The following is a 17,013-nucleotide window of genomic DNA, read 5'->3' on the forward strand; positions in this document are numbered from 1 at the left end:
ATTGCTATCATCATCACTGTTATCTTTACCAGAGCAAATTACATCTGACTCACATCATAACTTTTACATAGTTGAGAACACGATTCCTTTGACAATCTGACCATCCTTGATGCTAGTTTCATGCTTACCGCAGGGATCATAGGCTGGTTTGATTCACTGGACTCTTCCTGTCATTTGTGCTTGTTCAGGTGGAGCCAGTGATACAGAGAGGCCACGAGAGTCTGGTCCACCACATCCTGCTCTATCAGTGCAGCAGCAGCTTTAACGACAGCATTCTGGACTATGGCCACGAGTGCTACCACCCTAACATGCCCGATGCCTTCCTCACCTGCGAGACCGTTATTTTTGCCTGGGCCATTGGTGGAGAGGTGGGACAAATAATTACTATTTATTTGTGGGTCATGTTTTTTTTTTCCCCTACAGTTCTAATAAATACAGTTCTAGTAAAACTCTGTATATTATTTCTGATATGAGGGTGGCTTATTTTTCTTCCCATTGAAAGTGATTTTTTCTGTAAGCCATTTTGTTGAATACACTCTAGATTACGGAGTTCCAGAATGCTGAAATATCTTTGAGAATGATTGGTTATAGAACTTTTAGAAACTTTCATAGGGCTCATCTCATGGAGTTTCCCTTATTTAGGGCTTTTCCTATCCACCTCATGTCGGATTATCCCTTGGTACTCCATTAGATCCTCGTTATGTGCTCCTGGAAGTCCATTATGACAATCCAACATATAAGGAGGGTGAGTCTATTCTTCATATATTTTATCTATGATTTTTAGAAGTTTTATAACTCCTATCTTAACAGGATTGGAACAAACTAGCATCCAATGTTAGAATTAACCTATACATTTGCCATCAACCTATACATTAACCTTTTAAGAGCAAAAGAAGGTACTATTAAAAATTACTCTGGGACAACATTGATTAACCAGCACTGATCCATGCAAAATGGACACATGTGGTCACTGATCTTAAAAAAACAATTTGCATACTACTTTCCAGGAAGTAGGATGATAGATTTTTCTCTTCATGATGTAAATTAGTTCCCAATACATAGTACTTGTGAAACATTTTCTAACTGCGCATATGAAGAATTACCATCCATCATACTAGCAAATATTAATATTTTATTGTGTGGTGGGAAAATCATAAATATGTCGGAGAAGCATTTATACAGTGACACTGTGTAATATGATATTGAACTGAAGAGGGTTGTGTAACCACATTTGATTTCTAAGTCTACTTTTCCATATCTACTTATGTAATATTCCTAAGCCAAAAAGTTGAAAGATTCAATATGAAGTCATCAACAGAGGCAGCTCAAAGTTATTTTACATTGACTTGTGCAATTGTTCAGCAAATACTGAGCATTGACTATGTCTGTAGTCTGTGCTTAATGATATGAGTGAAAACCAGACACCAAACCATCCTCATGGAAATTATAGTGTAGTGAAAAAGAGAAACAATAAAATAATCATGCCAATTAATATAAAATTATTCATATACCAATGGTTCCAAAGCATCAATTTGATAATCACAGGTAAGTCAGCCCTGCAGAAAGGAGCCAATTAGTTTCAAAGTCAGTGAAACAAATTTATGAAGGGCTTGGGACTCATTCTCTCCCTTCTTATGATAACTATTGCAGCAAGGAATGTGTCTTACTCATCTCTCATCTCCACATGCCTATTGTCAGGCTTTCTATTCACCTAATAGATTCTTAATATTTTTGTTGATTGAATAACTGACTGTTCTTTGAGTGATTAAAAGAATGGTGGCAAACTATAAAGAAAATTAATCATCAGTAGTTTATTCTGTCAGCAGATGGTTTCTAGACCAAGGGGTTTCTACCTCTATGGGAATATTACTGAACTTTACCTGAAAACAGTATTAAACTTTTGTTGAGTTATTCTGTAGTTTAATGAATGACTTTAGAATTTTATTTCTTCTGTCTTTATGTTAGGTAATTGTGGAATATATCAGCTAGACAACACAAACATTTCTCCCATGGTATACTGTATAAGTAAAAAATGGTTGCAGACAATATGATATCTTATCTTTTAATTGCTGTTTGTGAAACTGATTGTTGTCTTTTTTTTTAAGGTTTTATTTATTTATTCATGAGAGACACACAGGGAGAGAGAGAGGCACAGACACAGCAGAGGGAGAAGCAGGCTCCATGCAGACAGCCTGATGTGGGACTTGATCCCAGGTCTCCAGGATCAGGCCCCAGGCTGAAGGGGCGCTAAACCGCTGAGCCACCCGGGGTGCCCTGATTGTTGTCTTCCACTAGTTTTTATTTGTAATTCTTTCCTTTGTGAGATTGTAAAGAAAATTTGTAAATCTATTTCACCTGAATATAGAGAACTTTTTTTTTAAGAACTCAAACTCACTTTTAATTATGTGTTCTTATTCCAGGTTTAATAGATAATTCTGGGCTGAGGTTATTTCATACAACAGATATAAGGAAGTATGATGCTGGAGTGATTGAGGCTGGCCTCTGGGTAAGCCTCTTCCATACCATCCCTCCAGGGATGCCTGAATTCCGGTCTGAGGGTCACTGCACTCTGGAATGCCTAGAAGAGGTATGTGGAGCTTCTGAGTCTGTGAGCTGCTATTTATAGATTAATCAGTGCTCTTAGAAAACTATGTTTGGAAAATCTCATCCTTGTTATTAATCTTTTTCTCATTATCATGCTGTAAAGCCATTACTTATCATTGTGGCAAGACCTTTGATTGCTTTTTTTAAATCCTGAAGGCTGTAGGAGTAGAATTCTGGACAAGAATAACTTCCAGGATGTTTTACTTCCTGACCTCCTCTTCTACTTGGTTTTCTTATCTCAGAAAGTGGGAATAATTTCCCCTTTGAAGAGTTTCTATTTACAGGTTACTAACATAACTGGAATCATTTTTGCCAGGAGCTTTGATTGCCTCTTTACCTCCTAAAAGAAAGATAACATTTAGGAGTGGTCCAGTAGGTTCTCAGTAAGCATTGGTTCCCCTTCTTTTCTGCCCACAAAATGTTATTTCACAAAGATAACACTACTAGGAATAAGTCATGAAAGATCCAAATTCAAAATGTGTGGCGGCTCAAGCATTCATTTAAATTGCTTTAGATTGTCTTCTCAGTTGTCGATCCAAGGCTCTTTTATGGTGAACTGTCTGAACATGTGCTTGTTTGGGCTAATTGTGTCTTCCTCTGTGTGCCCTGCCTGTAGGCTCTGGAAGCTGAAAAGCCAAGTGGAATCCATGTGTTTGCTGTTCTTCTCCATGCTCACCTGGCTGGCAGGGGCATCAGGCTCCGTCATTTTCGAAAAGGGGAGGAAATGAGATTACTGGCTTATGATGATGATTTTGACTTCAATTTCCAGGAGTTTCAGTATCTAAAGGAAGAACAAACAATCTTACCAGTATGAATGTTTTGTTCTCTTTTACTGAATCTTAGAGTCAAGGCATCTATCTATTGCGATTTAGCAAGGTTTCTACCAGTAAAGAGAATTGCTCATCGTATTCACATTCTTGAAGCCACCCACTGTGGGTGTTGCACAACTCAGATGGAATGTGTTTGATCTGATTTCCAAATTCAAAACTCATTTTTCTTACCATTCCCAGGGGCAAACAAGCTGTTGATTTAAAAAGAAAAAACCTTGGGTTCTGAGTACCAAACATTACTCTTTACTTACTTGACTTTTCAGTAAACCTTTGGGTTGCAATTCTTGTAATGGAAAAATCAGAGATACTTCTTTATACCATAGGAGACGTTTGGGAAGTTTCATTTCAGTAAAAATGAAGATGAGGATAATTACTTCATTTGACAAAGGTTTCAAACAGAGTTAATTATCCAACTTGCAACAATACTTGAGGTTATGGTGGAAGGACAGTGTGTTAAGATACTAATCCCTGGGGCTTCCGAGTAGTGGGCCAGGAAGAGCAAATCTGGGGACCAGCACCCAGCACAAGCTGCCTCTGGTCCATGAATAGTCTGTCCATTTACCTGAATGGTGAGCAATAAAAAAAAATGATGTGTAATGTGTAATGAATTGTTCAAAAGGTTAGAAAACACTGGAACAATAAATAACCATCACTTCGCTTCATGATTCTGTTGTAAGGAAATAAAGATGTGACTAAAGACTTTTAAAGACAATAATATAAATGAAGAGGTAATCACAATAACTAGTAGCTATGGCTAACATTTATGAAGTGTTTACTCTGCACTAAGAACTAATTGCATGTTATGTCATTTAATCTCCTCACAAAGCTGTGCAAAATAACAGCTATTTTATATAATTATGTTTTAAATAAATAAACTGTGCCCAGATAGTTCTTTTCCTTACTTAGGGTCATACATTTTGAACATGGTGGAGTTTGGCCTGAGAGGGCCCTATTTGTTTGTTTGCTTATTTATTATATTAGCATTCTTAGAACTTGGTAGATCAGAGTTCCCTTGGATCAAATTCCTTAATGAATCTACTCACATAGCAAGTAAAACTATTGGCCTACAAATGTATTAGATAAATAAAACAGCCTAAAACTCCAATCTGAAAGCTTTTATTTTTGTTTTAGGGAGATAATCTAATTACTGAGTGTCGTTACAACACAAAGGATAGAGCCCGGATGACTTGGGTAAGAAAAGTTTTATTATTATTAAAATTGATTCTTGGAGAAGGAGGAATAAACTTTTATTTTAGAGGATAAAAAGTAAAAAGCATTTCCATTTGAAGGCAAAATTCCTGCATGTCCTGAGCATGAAACATCATAAAAGTGAAATCAGAGCTATTTTAGCATCTTACCAGATTAACTAATGATACTATAGCAAGATTTGCAGTATAATTTATTGACCCTTTCATGAAAAGCTATCCTTAGTCCTTTAGTTTTTCCTCACCAAATCATATTAATTAAAGACCTGTGGTTACAAATGACCATCTGCTTGACTCTGGAGTTACATGAATCAAGACTTCAAAAGGAAGAATGATTTGTATGACCTTAGGGTTTTTGAGCCAAAGAGAAATTTGGTTCCAACAGATTAGTGGGGAGTCCTGACAAACATTCAAGAAATAGACCATTCATGCCTTATACAGTCTATTCCAAGGAACGCTTCTCACCAACTCATTTTATAAAGTTAGCATAATCTTAATACTGAAACCTGATAATGACAGTATGAGAGAGGTCAACAACATGAACCTGATGGAAATATCTTTGATGAAGTATTGGCAAATCAAATTCTGCATTATATAAAAATGTAATGTTAGGATCAATTTGGGCTTAGCTAAGGGATGCAAAATTGGTTTAAAATAGAAAATATATTAATAGCATCCTACAGGAAGAGATTAAAGGAAAAAGACATGCTCACCTCAACAGGGGCAGAAAAAAGCCTTCATAAGATTTGAATCAATCATAAAAAGAACATTTCACAAACCAGGAATAGGAGAGATAAAACCTAGCTATTAAAAATCTGTAGCAAATATCAAACTACTTGAAATATTAGAAGTATTGCTTTAATATCAGGAGAAGGAAAAAGATATTTATTATCACCATTTCCATTCAACATTGTACTGGAAAAGGAAAAAAATGAGATAAGTGGATCATAAAGGAAGAAGCAAAACATTATTCACAGATATTATAATTTTCTACATCAAAAACCTCTTCAAAATTGATATCTAAAACTAATTGTGTTTTAGTATATAAGAAACTATCTCAAGAAAGTGCATTTTAAAACTCTAAGTTCAAAAAAAAAAATAAATAAAACTCTAAGTTCTATAGCAATAAAATCTAACATTAGATGTATTTGATCTCCATGGAAAATAATTATAAATATTTATTTGCAAAACATTACAGTATGCCCAAAGAAATGAAGAGATCCTGTGTTCATAGAAAGTTTCCATAAAATAAAGATAATCCTTTATTCAAATTGCCCTATAAATTATATCGAATTTATCGATTTAGTAGAAAAAATTCAGAGAGATTTTATGATTTGAGATTCTGGTATCCCAACTAAGAAATCTTCACCTAACCATAGGTGCAAAGATTTTCTCTTATTTTTTTTCATATTTCTAAAAGTTATACAGTTTTAGCTTTTACATGGAGCAAGTTGATTCTGAAGTTTACATAGTAGAGCAAAGCATTAATAATTGACAAGACACTACTAAAAAATAAAAGATGGAGATAAGCTACTGGGTGTGAAGGCTTATTTTAAAGATACAGTGATCGATAGTGTGTTTGGGTCCAGAGTAAGAATAGTGGTACATATTAGGAATCCTGGAAACTGATATACAGCCCCCTATTAAGAAACTTGGTTTAAAATAGACATGGTATCCATTTAAGTGGGAAAGAATGGATTTTTCTTTAAAGAATACTAGCACAACTGGGTATAGACATGACAAAAATAAAATTATGTTTTTATCTTATACAATACGCAAGAAAGTCAATTCTAGATAGATTAAGTATTTAAATGTGAAAAGCAAAGTCTTAAAACTATTTGGGGGAAAATATATGAATATATTTTTATGATGTTGGGTAGTAAGAATTTAAAACATAAAAAAGCACGGACTATAAAAGATTGATGAATATGAATACCTGAAATCTTTTGGTTAACAAAAAACACTATTAAGTAAGCGAAAAGACAACTTTTAAACTGAAAAAAAAAGCAATACATAGATTAATAAAGCATTAGTACCCAGCATATAAAAGAAATTTCATAAGTCAGTAATGTAAGACAAACAGACCATAGAAAAAGAGCAATAGACACAAACATTTCACAGAAATAAAAGCCCAAATAGATAATAAACATATGAAAGATGCCTGATTTCATTTGAAATTAAGATGATGCAGATATAAACCAGAATGAGATATGTTATACCCATCAGTTTGGCAATATTTAAAATTGCAATTCCAATGCAATTGGAAACTGGAATCTTCACACACAGCTAAATGTAAATTCATAAAACCACTTTGGGGAAAAGCATGATACCATCTAGTGAAGTTGGAGATTCATATATGCTCTATCCAGTTCCATTCCTATGTGGATTTAATCTTAAATCTTTAATCTTAAAGTTCCTTTTGCCGAAAGTGTTCTAGGAGAGAAATATGTAGAATACTCATAGTAACATGTAGCAATACAGGAACAAAAAGCTGGGAACAGCTTAATTATTTACAAAAAAGAATAAATTTAATGTAATATGTCCATATAATATATTAATAGTATGTATCTGTGAATGAAAGCCACATATATTAACACAAATGTGTCTGAGAAACAAAATCTTGATTGAAAAGGGCAAGTTTGCAGCAGACCATAGGTGTTATAATGTCATGTATCTAAAGTCGTAGAACACACAAAATTAAAATGTTGTTTAGGGATGCATCCATACATTAATAAACTGAATGTAAGGGTTTGAAAAGCTTTAGAATGTTAAATCAAATAGATAATTGTCATCTTCAGTTAGGATGAGGAAGAGGAAAATTAAAAATGAGCACAGAGGGTGAGGTCACTCCACCAGTGTTGGCTTTATTTATCTCATACCTTAGATATGATTTTGTTTGCATGAAATATTGTACTGAGACATAATGAGTTATTATTTTAGTGTCTATTTTGGTGATCTACCTGGATACTACCCATCTTCTGGGCCAACACAGCAAAGCCTCAGACCCTGAAAACATCAGATGATAACCAACAGCTGTGTCATTCACTGGGTGTCGCCCTTGGTGTCAGGAAATGCCCCACTTGAAGTTATGCTCTCTGCAGTGGGGCAGCCAGTGGCCCATGACTGGTTCATGGGAGGATACAAATGCCCAGCTCCCTTCCTACAGTTTAGTACCTCTCCAAAGAGCCACCCCAGCTGAATGATAAATTAAATACGATATTTACTGAGGCATCACTTGCAAACTCATTTGTAGATCAGCTTCTCCCTTTGCCCAATCCTGCTTTGTTCATCAAGTCCAAAACATTGCATTTTGCAATTTGTAAAATCTTTGCACTTTAGGCACTGCATTAGTTTATAACTATGAATAATACTGCCAACTTTTTCACCTTCATTTTTTAATAATAGATGATTTTCTGGTTACAAAATTCTTGGCTAATTTATTTTTCCCTACAGCCCTTGAATACGTAATCCCAATATCTTTTTGTTACTTCCATCACTTATGATGAAATGCCAGCTGTCATTTGTATCATCGCTCCCCTGTGTGTGATGTGCCATTTCTCTCTTGCTGCTTTTGAGGTTTCCTCTTTGTCTTTGGACTTCAGCTATTTGACTATGATGTGTTTAGGTATGGCTCTCTTCGCACTTATCTTTGGCATTTGTTGAGCTTCTTGGGTCTGTAAGTTAATGTTTTTCACTAAATTCAGGAAGATTACAGCCATTATTTTAAAAAATATTTTCCTAACCTTTATTCTTTTCCTTCTCACTCTGGAACTCTAATTGCATGTATGTTGTAATACTTAATGTAGTTTGAGGTATTTTCTGGGATATTTTCACTTTCTTTAGGTTTTTTTTTTTCTTTCTCTGTTCTTCGGATTGGAAAACTTCTATTGAACTATATTTGAGGTCACTGATTCTTCTGCTACCTCAGATCTGCTATTAAGCTCATCCTGAGCATTTTTTATTCAATGATGGTAACTTTTACCTCTAGAATTTCTATTTTGTTCTTTTTTATTTTTTCTTTTCTCTGGTGTCATTCTCTATTTGTTTACTCATTTTTGACATATTTGTCTTTAATTTCTTGAACATCTTTCTTTAACTTTTTAAACATATTTATATCCATAAGTTTTTGCTAAATCCAGCATCTGTAGCTTCTCACAATCAGTTTCTGCTGGTAACTTTTTCATTTTCTGGATGCAGACTGTAGTTTCCAATTTCTTTTTAGGTTTGATAACTTTTCCTTGAAAATTCGACACTGTCAATAATATGTTGCAGCAGTTCTAGATTCTGTTCTCCTGAGAACTTTCATCTTTTTAATTTCAGTAAATACGTTATTACCTATATTCAAAAGGTGAGATCTGTTTTCTTTGTGGGATGCATCTGCTTATGTTTATACACATAACAATAAGAATATAGAAAATTCAGTGCAGTCAGGCAAAGATTCCATCAAACTGACTGGTATCATGTTGACCAAGCATCCCTATAATCTTCTGAAATGTTCTCAGTGCTGAGAAGTTTACATCATATGAACGGAATTTGAAAGAGATTGTCAGATTGTTTAAGAAAGGCAACTTTTAAATAGATGGAAATAATTATATTAATTTTTCAATGTGACTAAATTGTCACTCAGATTATTATTTTTCAGCTTTAGTATGTCTTACATGTCAATGCTGCAAGAGATTGTAGAACACAGGCAGCTTGTGTGCTCTTAAGTGTCAGCATTGGTGGAACACATACTTTTCTAAACAAAAGATCTCCATTTTCAGGGAGGATTGAGCACCAGGAATGAAATGTGTCTCTCATACCTTCTTTATTATCCAAGAATTAACCTTACTCGATGTGCAAGTATTCCAGACATTATGGAGCAACTTCAGTTCATTGGTGTGAAGGAGATATATAGGCCAGTCACGTAAGTAGTAAATGGATTTCATAGTGGGGTAGTGTACTTCACAGAAGAATGGGCTTTATTTGCATATTGGATTTATCACCATATTATGGAATTCTTTTAAGTCTTGTTCTGTTTACTTATTTTTAGCTGTGATGACAAAATGAGCTTCTTGTTTGATATGTCCAAGGTCCCCAAGACTCCTACCAGGTTCAGAGATTTTCTAGGAGGACCTGAAGAATTCAGCCTATTATTGTATCTATGGCTAATATTTTTTACAGAGGAAGAGTACAAAACAAACTTAACAAAAGGAAATGGCACGTGGGCCAAATCCAGAGAAACCCCAGGACAAGGGTCCAAGAAGCCTCTAAAGTGGAATCACACAGAATGTACTTAATTCCACTAGCATCAAAGTATGACAACATGCGTGAGATGTTGTCAACTAGAGATACCCATTAAAGACTCAGTGCCCAGAGGTTTTCTTTTAAGCTTTTTAAAAGATTTTTAAGATTTTATTTTATTTTATTTTTTGAGAGAGAGAGAGAGAGAGAGAGAGAGAGAGAGAGAGAGAGAGAAAGCATACGTGCATGCACACAAGTTGTGGGGAGGGGTAGAGAGAGAGGGAGAATCAGGCTCCCTGCTCAGAGGGGCTTAACCCCAGGACCCTGAGATCATGACCTGAGAGGAAGGCAGATGCTTAACTGACTGAGGCACCCAGGCACTCCATACCAGAGTTTTTTATTGAGAACTGGTTACATAGGTGTCCTCTGTCTAGTAAGTACTCAAATTGAGACTTCCAGAAGGAAGGCAGAGTGATAGTGTTCAAAGAGCCAGCTCAGCCTGTAACATGTTTGAAAAGATGTATCTGCACTTTGAGGTCCCTTTCGAATGCCATTTGCTAGACCTCTCAAGTGTTTTAATTGCTACATTTAAGTGGCTCACAAGTCCAAGATGCCGGATGGCCTATGGCATCAAAAACCCAAGACTTTGGGCAAAGCTTGTGGCCTTGCATTGGGGGACAGAAGGAAACAATGTGTGTATTCGTTCAATTTAGAAATAAGGCATCTGAGAGATGCCATCATTTTCTGTGTTTAAGTTAAACTGCATTTTTGTCTTTTGGTTGAAATGTGAAATGTACTGTCCCAATATAAAACAGTAATTATTTGAAAAAAAAAAACCACCTAATTTGCATTGTTTGTACAAATAGTGGAGGCACAATGAGTCACTCTTCATTTGGGGAAACTTTTATATCAGGATAGGAAATTGTTTACTACTTAGGTTAGCTGATGCCAGCCAAAGGCCAGCCTTCCACACAGGCATTTCCAAGGATGAAAGTCTCAGGATGCTATGTTCACTCTCTCTGCACAATTGTACAACATAGAAATTATTTAAGATAAAATAATTGACAAGATATATATTATTTCTGTCCTCTTGGGGCTATATTCTAGGATGGGGGAGAGGTAATAAACATTATAAATATAAAATTTCGGATGTCAGTAAATGTTAGGAAAGTAACTGAGACAGTGAAGGAAGAGTGTGTAGCTGTAGTCAGTAGGATGGTAAAAGCCTCTCTGGGATGGTGTCTTAGTCTGTCCAGGCTGCCATAATGTAGTACCATAGACCGAGTAGCTTATGAACAACAGAAATTTGTTGCTCACAGTTCTGGAGGCTGGGAAGTCCAAGATCAAAGTGCCAGCAGATCCAGTGTCTGGTGAGGATTCACTTCTTCCTAGATGGTCATCTTCTCACTGTAACCTCACGTGGCAGAGGGTGGCAGGGACCTTTCTCAAGCTGCTTTTATGAGGGCACTAATACCATGAGGGTTTTGCCCTCATGAGCTAATCACTTTCCTAAGACCCCAGCTTCTGATACCTTAAGATTTCAACATATGAATTTGGAGGGGAACACAAACATTCAATCCATGGCCAGAGGTGATGTTTGAGTAGAGACCTTAGTGATGAGGAGCCAGCCATGGAAAGATATAAAGAATACTCTTTGCAGAGAGAAGAGCCAATGTCATGACCTTATGGTGGGTATGAAAGTAGCATGTTTGAAGAATAGCAAGAAGGCGCATTTGGCTGGAATGGAGTGAAATATGGTAGAGAGGAAGTGAGCAAAAGTGGGACCTTAGAGTGACATAAAGACACCAGGTTTGGAGTGCAAAGAGAAGCCATTGTAGGATAGAAACAATGTTGATTTGGCTACTGAATTGAGAAAGGAGTCTAGGAAGAACAGACTGGGAAAAATAATACCACTCAGGAGACTGTTGTGATCACCCAGTTGAGATGAATGTGTCTGGGACCAACATGGTGGCCATAGAGCTGATGAGAAATGGTAGCAAGCAGGTTACCTTCTCACGGTAACACACACCGGACCTGTTGGTTGATGGTATCTCAGGGAGGTGATGAGAGAAAAAGAGAGAACTGTAGGGAGACATATTTGAGGCAGAAATGGAAAGTTCTGCTTTGGATATATTAGTTGACATAGAAAAAAGGATTTTATTCATTCTTAGCCACACCACAAAGAATTAGGGTGGCTGGTGGAAATTTTGGAGCATAGATTTGGTTTTACTATAAGGAAGAATTTTCCAATGATTAAGGCTTTTCAATATGAAAGACTTATATAATTAGGTAAAAGATACACATAGATTTTTGAGATGATATGTTTAAGGAAAGGATTAAAAAACAGGTGATGAGAATGTGGTCAAATGCATTCATTGAAGTAGTATATAATTATGATTTACTTTTTATTGTAAATTGTAAATTATGAACTAAGAGCTCTCTTCTTTTTCAATTATACTTACTAGTGGGTTCCTACCCAGACAACCCAATGACCACCAGAACAGAAGCCTGTATCTACTAAAATACAAATAACAAACACTTGTGTAAATTCATTTGTGGTTCATAAAGTGTTTCCATATGTATAATTTCGATTAATTTGTTTTCACACAATTCTGATAGGTAGAGAAGGACTTGCAATCCCAATTTTGTAGAAGAGGAAATGGAAACTGAGGGATTCAGAGACTATTTCACATCAGATCATGCATAATCAAAGGAGGGCCTAATGTTTGTTGTGTCTCTGATATAGGTAGATATTTGCTTTTTTATTTGAAATAAATAATTACATATGCAAAAAATAAAATGGTAATGAATATCAAAACAGTATATTAAATGTCATTCCAAAAACACTAGGGTATAGTCTTGTTTTTATTTTTTATTAAAATATTTCATTTATTTATTTGAGAAAGAAGGAGACAGAGAGCAGCAGCAGGGAGGAGGGGCAGAGGGAGAAGGAGAAGCAGACTCCTTGCTGAGCAGGGAGCCTGATGTGGGGAGCCTACTGGGGGGTCCTGGGATCATGACCTGAGTGAGCTGAAGGCAGTTGCTTTAACCCACTGAGCCACCCAAGTGCCCCTATGGTCTTGTTTTTTAAATATCAATATTGTTCCTCAGACTTTGTAGCCTTTTTTTTCCCTTTAGAATATTTTTTTTTTACATACTGACTAGAAATTTTTTCCCATTCAAGAGTTAATATGAAAGAATGTTGAAAACAAATGGACAATGAAAGCTGTTTGTTTTATAAGGTGATGATTCAAAATGTATTCTCTGGGCTAATTATTTTCTTTTGTGTTCAACCTGTGTAAATCTTCCTTTGAACGCTCCACTCCCAAGTTCCAGTGAGCTCTGTTAGAGTCCACACCTTTGGTCTCTGTCAGGAAAATTTAAAGTTGGGTTTTTTTTATGACTTAAAAAGACAGGGAGAATTGTTTCGCAGAACAAGGCCAGTTTTGCAATGTCATTGACCACGTAAAACCCCTTAACTACATGATTAAATTTATTTATTCTTCAAAAATACGAGTGAAAAGGAGCATCTGTTGTAAAATTCATGTTTAGGCTTTAAATCAGACCTTTGAGTTAGGTCATCACCCTGACGTAAATGTTATTGAAAGCCAAACCAACAAGGTACGGGCTAAAAGATCAGAAAGAGAAATGGTTTGGGTGATTTTTTTTTTCTGTTTTACTTAAAAGAATATTGCGAATTTGGTTTCAGGATTACAATACTAAAGAGGAATATCATGTAACATATAAGCCCTAATCTTCTATTCTATGCTTTACATAGAATGGTTAGTTAGGTGCTCCGTCTTATTTTAAACATTCTGTAACAATCCTAGGATAAGAGGAGCTTGTAGAAAAGTAGAGACAACTACGTCTTGTCTGTTGGAGGGGTTGCAATTTTCCTCTGCCTCCTACAGAGCTTGGAGTTTAAGGAAAAACAAAAGGCTCATAAAGCTCAGATAACAGAATAGATCTCACGTTTAGATAAATGCTTTATTTTCTGCTGTTCCATACATCGACACCGTCTGTATAGGTCCAGTGAGTCTACACCGTCTGTGTAGGTCCAGGAGTCTCATCCACTCCTGTGTGATGGAAAGTTTGATGTAATTTGTTCAATTTCTGAAAAAGAATCAAGGGATGTGTTTGTATTTTTCTTTGTTAGAAAAATCACTTAATGTTTACAGGGTGTAAGAGTCCCCCATGCTTGTTTATGAGGGCTTTAAGGAATGCAGGAAAAAAAGATTTCAAAAAGAAGGCGCAATCAGCTCAAATTCTGTTAGAAATAAATGATGCTAGCATTAATTGAATGCTATTATAGATGTCTTTTTGTGGAGGTGTTGCTATAAATATGGGTAGATTGCTGTTAAGAAAGACGATTTGTGCAGTATTTCAAATAACACATGACATCTTAATTCTGCTTAATTTATATAAAAACACTAAGCTGAAACTGAACAGTTGTTGAACTATAGATAAATGTGGTGCTGCTGTTCTTTTTAGCCATGGTCTCCAGTGTTTAAGAACATAAATTGTAAAAGACATTAAAATGTTGCACACTCCTTTTTCACTACATGTTTCAACTCTAGATCATAAAAGATGAGAACATTTATACTTTCAGTTTCTCTCATGTCCCTTTTCTGTATTTCCAAATATTTATTACTGAGGTTATAATTTTGGTATTTTCCAGATTGTACATTTTCCCATGTATTCCTCAAACCAAATCCCCACAATATTTAATGCAGCTTTTAATCTTACAGGATTTCTACATTTCTGAGGTCTTTCATTTGATTCATCAGAATGTTATTTGCAAGCTGGTTAATCAAGAAGTGTTTCTAGATGCTTTATGCCCTGTGGGTTTTTTTTTTAATATTTGAGAATTTATGCATTTATATCTGGACACTATTTGGCTGGATATAACATTTCAGGGCCATATCTTTTTTTTCCTCTTGGGAGGTCTCTTTGGATGAATGGTAATATTCTTCATCCACCTGTAGAAATCATAAGTTAAACTGAACATAGTTCGGTGTCGAATATCTGCATTAAATTTTCCTGAAACATAGTGTGTTCTTTCATTACATTTATTCACTTATTTTTTCTTCATTTCAGGGAAATTTTCTTATATCTACAAAGTTTTTTTCTAATCTATTTGGGGTTTTTCACAAATGCTTTCCCTTGTAATAGGGTTTTCTGCTTCTTGCTTTTTCTAATTTATTTGGTGCTAAATTTGTTTCATCCTAAATTTATTTCCATTGGTCTGCTATCTTCCTTTTCATCTCATTCTGTTGTTTTAAATTCTTGTAGGTGAGCTCTTGCTTAATTAAATTCATGCTCTTATTAAATAAACTTACTACATGAAACACTTGTGGGAATTCTCTCTGGTATAATTGGTTTATATTTTCTTCTAGAGTCAACTTTTTCTGTCTCTTTTCATGAAATGTGGTATAATTTCTTCTTTACCCTATGTTTGCAGGATTGTTGTGTCATTTCTTGCTCACACCAAGCTAATTCTGTCTGAAAATGTCTCTTTGCTTTGATAAAATGTGGATGAATTCTTGTCTACCTTCTAATAAGCAAATCTGACAGTAGCTCTCTTTCTCTGCACACCACAGTTTGAGGTTTGGTTGACATATTTTATGTACACACTTTTCCATAGTTTGAGGGTAAAGGGCTGTGAGGATAGAGGTATAGAAATGGGACTGGTATGCTCTGGATTCTGTGCATAGGTTATTCCTTCCTCAGATGTTCTTAAGAAAATCTCCTGAAAAGTATTCTTTCTTTCTTTCTTTCTTTCTTTCTTTCTTTCTTACTTTCTTTCTTTCTTTCTTCTTTCTTTCTTTCTTTCTTTCTTTCTTTCTTTCTTTCTTCTTTCTTTCTTCTGTCTTTCTTTCTTTCTTTTTTTTTTTTTTAGGATTTATTTGTTTTAAAGAGGCAAGGAGGGGCATGAGAGAGGGAGAGAAGGTCTTAAGCAAACAACTCCTCACTGGGCCCAGAGCCCTATGTGGGGCTCAGTTTCATGACCCTGAGATTATGACCTGAGCCAAAAACAAGAGTCAGACACTCAGCTGACTGTGCCACACAGGTGCCCCTTTAAAGGTTTTATTTTTAAATAATCTCTGCACCCAACATGGGGCTCAAATTCACAACCCAGAGGTCAAGAATCACATGCTCCACCAACTGAGCCAGCTAGGCACCCTCCTGAGGAAGTTTCCTCACTGATTGGGATGTAACCCCTTTCCATAGAAGAATATCCGAGGCCTTTAGATCATGCAGTCAAATCTTCTGTGGCCCTGAAGCTTCTCTTCCACCTGGGAGACAACTTTACTGTGGGCTTCCCAACATTCCTTTACTCTGAGAGTGTCAAAAGGATCAGGAGTTATACTTGGTTAGGTCAGATTGCCTGACTTTCTTCTTTAACAATTAGATTATAAAGTGTATGACGTGATGTTTATCTTCTTTTTCATTGGCTTGTTGGTATGTTTTTATTTCTGTTTTACTATTGGCTTTTCAAGTCAAATTGCTTGAGGTAGAATTACACGTGACAAATTGCACCTGTTCTCAGATGTGTATACCTATTTAACCCATCACAGACAAGGTATGGAACATTCTCCTCACCCCCAAAAGTTCCCTTCTGCAATTTAGAGACAAACCCACCTCCCACACTGAGCCCCAGGAAACTGCAAATCTGCTCTACATCATCACATTAGTTTGATCTTTTCTAGGTTTTATAAAAATGGAATCCTATCGTATGTGCTCTTTTGTGCCTGGCTTCTTTGATTCAGAATGTTTCTGAGATTCATCTATGCTCTTGTATATATCAGCACTCCACTCCTTTTTATTGTTGGGTGGAATTCCCTTGTGTGGATACACCAACATTCATCTATTGATTCACCAGTGCAAAGACATTTGGATTGTGCCCAGTCTCTGGCTGCTATGAAGAAAGCTGCCATGAACAGTATTGTATTAGTCTCTGTATGGACATATGTTTTCCATTTTCTGGGCTAGCATGTATTTGTGGAATCATTGGATTGTATACCAAGTTTGTTTATCTCATAAGACTCTCAAAATACTCTCCAAAATTACTTGCCAATAATGTATAAGAGCTCCTAAATTGCATTTGTTTTAAAGCGTATGTAGTGGTATCTTATAGTGTTTTTATTTTC

At 35.7% G+C, this 17,013-nt stretch overlaps 1 protein-coding gene across 3 annotated transcripts in view; it reads left to right on the forward strand.

The window, feature by feature from the left end:
• MOXD1 (monooxygenase DBH like 1) overlaps positions 1-17,013 on the forward strand; it is a 152,884-nt gene that overhangs the window by 73,902 nt on the left and 61,969 nt on the right. For all 3 annotated transcript variants that reach the window (XM_026018158.2, XM_072720989.1, XM_026018159.2), the window contains exons 5-10: positions 189-368; positions 643-745; positions 2,421-2,587; positions 3,221-3,412; positions 4,566-4,625; positions 9,403-9,545. In XM_026018158.2, coding sequence (XP_025873943.1) covers positions 189-368; positions 643-745; positions 2,421-2,587; positions 3,221-3,412; positions 4,566-4,625; positions 9,403-9,545 — 845 coding nt within the window. The remainder of the gene's footprint in view (positions 1-188; positions 369-642; positions 746-2,420; positions 2,588-3,220; positions 3,413-4,565; positions 4,626-9,402; positions 9,546-17,013) is intronic.

The sequence above is a fragment of the Vulpes vulpes genome, chromosome 1, assembly GCF_048418805.1.
Source record: "Vulpes vulpes isolate BD-2025 chromosome 1, VulVul3, whole genome shotgun sequence".
In the NCBI taxonomy this organism is placed as follows: domain Eukaryota; kingdom Metazoa; phylum Chordata; class Mammalia; order Carnivora; family Canidae; genus Vulpes; species Vulpes vulpes.